This window comes from Laccaria bicolor, genomic scaffold (genome assembly GCF_000143565.1).
Source record: "Laccaria bicolor S238N-H82 LACBIscaffold_198 genomic scaffold, whole genome shotgun sequence".
NCBI lineage: Eukaryota > Fungi > Basidiomycota > Agaricomycetes > Agaricales > Hydnangiaceae > Laccaria > Laccaria bicolor.
In genome coordinates, this window is record NW_001890056.1 from 8,738 (window position 1) to 13,757 (window position 5,020).

Consider the following 5,020-nt stretch of genomic DNA (forward strand, 5'->3'; position numbering starts at 1 on the left):
CCAGGATGTACAAGGCCATCGAGAAGCAGCCCACCCCTCTTACTCAGTACACCAAGTTCTTGGTTGGCCGAGGAACATTCACCGAAAAAGACATTGAGGAGCACAAGACTTGGGTCTTGGGTATGCTCGAGAAGGCTGCTGCTGGTGCCAAGGATTACGTTCCCTCAAGCAAGGAATGGTTCTCAGCTGCGTGGTCAGGATTCCCAGGGCCTAAACACCTAGCTGAGCAGACCCTCCCTACCCGTGCTACTGGTTCTGACGCAGAGACGCTCCAACGCATTGGCAAGGCCATCTCCTCCTATCCAACCGGCTTCACTCGACATCGCAATCTCGCCCGTATTCTTGGGACTCGCGGTAAAACAGTCGAAGAAGGTAGTAACATCGACTGGTCGACCACTGAGGCTCTTGCATTCGGCTCTCTCGCTCTGGAAAAGATTCACGTTCGCGTTTCAGGTCAAGATGTGGAGCGCGGTACCTTCTCCCAACGTCATGCCGTCATCCGCGATCAGATCAATGAACAGCAGTACATCCCCCTCAACGACCTCGGTTCTAGCCAAGCACGTTCCGTCATCTGCAATTCCTCCTTGTCCGAATACGGTACCCTGGGATTTGAACTTGGACACTCACTCGTCTCTCCTGATTCCCTGACCGTCTGGGAAGCGCAGTTCGGTGACTTTGCCAACAACGCCCAATGTATCATTGACCAGTTCATTGCGGCTGGCGAAAGGAAATGGCTGCAGCGTACCGGTTTGGTTGTCAACCTGCCCCATGGTTATGATGGTCAGGGCCCTGAGCATTCTAGTGGAAGAATCGAGCGTTTCTTGCAACTGTGTGATGACCATCCCCATCCCATCCCCACTCAGGAAAAGATTGAACGTCAATATGAGGTTGTCTACCCCACGTGAGTTTTCGTTTTGCCTTCCTTTCCTTGATATTCTTGCTGAAACGGGCTAACAGGACACCAGCGAACGACGTATGCACAACATGACCCTTTGTGTGATTACCCCCTGACTTTTTGTTTTGTATAGTTCCACGTTCTCCGTCCGCAAGCCTGTAAGTTGCCAGTATTTCTCTCAACAACCATTCGTAACGCTACTCTATCAACCTATCCTCTTCTTCTCCAAGAGTCTCCTGCGCCACCCCAAAGCTCGGTCGAGTCTTGATGAGATGATTGGAGACACTCACTTCCTACGCTATATCCCAGAACCTCATGATTCAGCTTTCGTCGCTCCTGAGCAGATCACTCGATATATCCTTTGCTCTGGTTAGTCTGATCATGCCGTCTGTTCGAAGACCGCATTAACACTCAAACAGGCCAGGTCTACCACACGCTGGTGCAAGCTCGTGAGGAAAGAGGCATCAAAGATGTTGCCATCAGTCGTATTGAACAACTGTCTCCCTTCCCTTACGACTTGGTACGTCGCTCATGAATGTTAAAGGTGGTCAATGCTGATTTCTTTCTAGATCACCCCCCACCTTGACCTTTACCCTAATGCCAGCCTTCTCTGGTGCTAGGAGGAGCCTCTCAACAACGGTGCCTGGAGTTACGTTGGTCCTCGCATCTACACCGCTGCTGGCAAGACCCAACATCATAAAGGGAAATATCCGTTCTACGCAGGACGTGAACCCACCAGCTCTGTCGCTACTGGAAGCAAGGTCCGTCTTTTTTCCTTGAAGCCCTTGATCAACGTTGCTAGACTAGTGGAACAGCTCCAACACAAGAAAGAAATTGAAGCATTCCTTGATACTGCTTTCACCGCGCAGCCCGGGCAGTGCGCTATTTCTACGAGATTTGTTAGGGTTAGGGTCCCCATTACGCGTCATCTGACGAGAACGCGAACACTTTCAATCTCAAACTACAACTCTGCCCTCCTCCTCGTCGTCTAATCAGCCATGGAGACCTCATTCGCAATCACTGGCAAGGGTTATGTGATAGTTGCGGCAGACACAACCTCTGCCCGCTCAATCGTCAAGATGAAAATTGACGAGGACAAAATCAAGACACTCAGCCCACAGCTGCTCAGCGCTTATGGCGTACTCTGGCGAACCAGGTACTTCCTTAAACTCACATAATCCTATCATAATACTCACCAAAAAACCCAGCAACAGGCGACACCGTCCAATTCGCCGAATACGTCGAGCGCAACATCCGTTTATACCAGATCCGCAACTTCTAACCTTTGCGACCCTCCGCAGCCGCTTCCTGGATCCGTCGTGCCCTCGCGGAGTCTCTGCGCTCACGTAAACCTCCTTCTTGGGGGATACGATACGGTCTCGCATGATGCCCACCTTTACTGGATTGATTACCTTGGTACGATGACGGAGGTGCCGTTTGCCGCGCATGGGTATGGATCGTATTTTGCACTGAGTTTGTTGGATAGGTGTGTTGAGTCTTTATGTATCTTGTTGGGCTTGTGTATGCTGAAGTATCATAATCCTGAAGCTACGATTGAGGAGGGGCTTGGCTGTTGCCTGGCCCACGACGACGATTCCGACCACCACCACCACAGCACTCAACTTCCAACCTTCCGGTGGTCTCGGAACCAACTCTGCACCTCCGTTCTATCATCCCCTAAGCGACTTTGATTTCAAGTCCCTCGTATGTCTGACTTGTTCATCTCATCTCTTTTCCATTCCAACTGACGATGAATGACCCAGAATCTTGCATTAAACCAACAGCTCCCCGAACTCGACCTCTTCCGCTTTGGCCTGGCAACGTTCACAGTTCAGGAATTCGAGGACGTACAGATCTTCGAAGCGGGCAGATCTCTCATCCAGTTCTTAGCTAACCAAAAGTGTCGCATGCTACTCTGCTCTCGAACATGATTGGAGGTGGGGTAACCCTCATCGTATGACTCTCAGCAGCGTTTAGGTCTAACGTTACGATGCAGAACAGGCAGCCAATTAGTGCACTTACAAATTCCCATTCGAAGACGTCCGCGAATTCATCAATTTCAGCCAACAGGTTCGTCCCTCCCTCCCTTTTACCCCACTTCCCCCACTTATCCCCTCCAGATAGCAGCAATAGGCGAATCCGGCATCCTAGGCTTCATCGAACACCTTGACTCACGCGCAACCGCCCAACTCCTCGCCCAAACACTAACAGCCTCTTCCCGCGAACAAATGATTTTCCGCCAATACGAAGGCCTCTTCCCCGTTCCTGTCGACTTTCAAACGGCGATTACGCAGAGTATGATGTGGACGCTGTTGGCGCCGTTGATTATAAGTTGTCCAGCTGGGAATCCGGTGATTGAGTTTCAGAATTTTCCGGCGTTGAATGTTGTTGTGCGTTTCCTTTTTTTCTTGTCCTTCATCTTTCTTCCCTTCCCCCTCCCTCTCCTCCTCCTCCTCCTCCCAACTTACCCATCTTCGACACAGAACAACCCCGATCCAACACCCTTCGTCAACACCTCCATCCCAGACAACAACACCAACCCCGCCATCACGCATAACCGCTCCATTCCCCTCTCCTTGCCCGGACGACAGGTCAATCTTACTTGAGATTTACCCGGTCAAGCGATAGGCCCCAATAGTTTTGTTACGAATACGACTGCTGGTCTGCCCCGGGTGAGGTTTGGTTTTAGTTTCATCTCTTCTTCCACCTATGTTTAAATCATGCGTGCGGGACTGAAGAATGGAATGTGATATAGTTCATAGCCTGGATATCGCAACTCAATACCACCTACACCGTCCTCGAAAACATCGTCAATCAGACGGGAACGACGTTCCAGCCGAATGGCACCGTTTTTGGGAATGGGTCGTCGCCTATTGTTAATGCTACCATGCACGTACCCCCTTTTTTGTGGATCGAATTTAGTGACTGATAAACGTATCAAAGGTTCATTGCGATAACGGATGAAGATATCTTCGTGACGCTGTTCAACATTTCGTTCATCAATCCGCATATTGTTGCTGGGCCTGCTGTTTATCAGGCTGGTTGAGCTCCGTTGGAGCGCACATCCCTTACCATTGGGCTGTGGACGACTTAGCTTCTACGTAGCTATGGACGACATCTTTTCTTATACGGACAACGTGCCCCCCTCAAGCACAACTTCCTCACTTTTCGTTTGACCTATTATCCTTTCCTTGTAGCACACGACATAGACCATTGACTTGCGACGATCTGATTATCTTATCATGTCTTTACTACGTGTACTTTTACGTGCTATTTAGTATTTACGAATGCCAGGACAATTGCCAGTTTGACAAGCCCTGGGGAAAGTGATCAAGCAACAATTGTACATGTTTTTGCGTCTCTTGCTTCTCAACAACATGCTCCCGTCAAGGCTCTTCAAAAACTTGGGCATCCTACCACCACTACGCAGCCTCATAGTTCCACACCACCCATCCATCTCTTTTCAGCTGCGACCCGCAGCTTTTTCAACAGCCAGAAGACTTCCCATACCTCTCGCTCACAGACCGTACACCACATCTCTGCCACATACAGAGCCAATATCAGAGGATGCCTCTTCCTCTTCCTCTTCTTCCTCACCCTCCTCCTCCTCTTCTCCATTAACAACCACCTCTTCCCAACCCCGACTCTCCATGACATTCACATGTACAGTTGAGGGATGCGGCGAACGCTCAACCCACCAATTCACAAAACGCAGCTATGAGCGCGGTATTGTGTTGGTTGAATGTCCGGGGTGTAAGAATCGGTGGGTTCCATCTTTTCTTTTGAGATTAGGGTCTGACTCGCAAGAACGTAGACATCTGATAGCGGACCACCTGGGCTGGTTCAAATTCGGCACTGAGGAGGGGAAGAATCCTACGATTGAGGATATACTCCGTTCTAAGGAGGAGAAGGTTCGAAGGGGAAGTTTGGGTGCTGGTGGGGTGGTGGAGTATTATGACTGAAGTTGAGGAAGTTTTATGTTGGTTCCCCTACTGTGCTGTGATGAACTACCCCCGCTTACATATTCTATTGGATTGGTTAACTTATAGGCTTGTAATTCGCGTTGAGCTGAAAAATTCTAGTAATTTCTGGATAGGCAGGACCTAAGCTAGCTTGCGCACCTCA

General features: G+C 49.9%; 1 protein-coding gene across 1 annotated transcript; it reads left to right on the forward strand.

Moving 5' to 3' along the window:
* Positions 1-4,488: 4,488 nt before the first annotated feature.
* Positions 4,489-4,857, forward strand: LACBIDRAFT_164912 (uncharacterized protein; the record flags this gene model as incomplete). The annotated part of the gene is made up of 2 exons (XM_001890850.2): positions 4,489-4,658; positions 4,710-4,857. Coding segments are annotated over 2 exons (318 nt in total), but the record flags the coding sequence as incomplete, so codon positions are not given.
* Between the last annotated feature and the right edge of the window lie 163 nt (positions 4,858-5,020).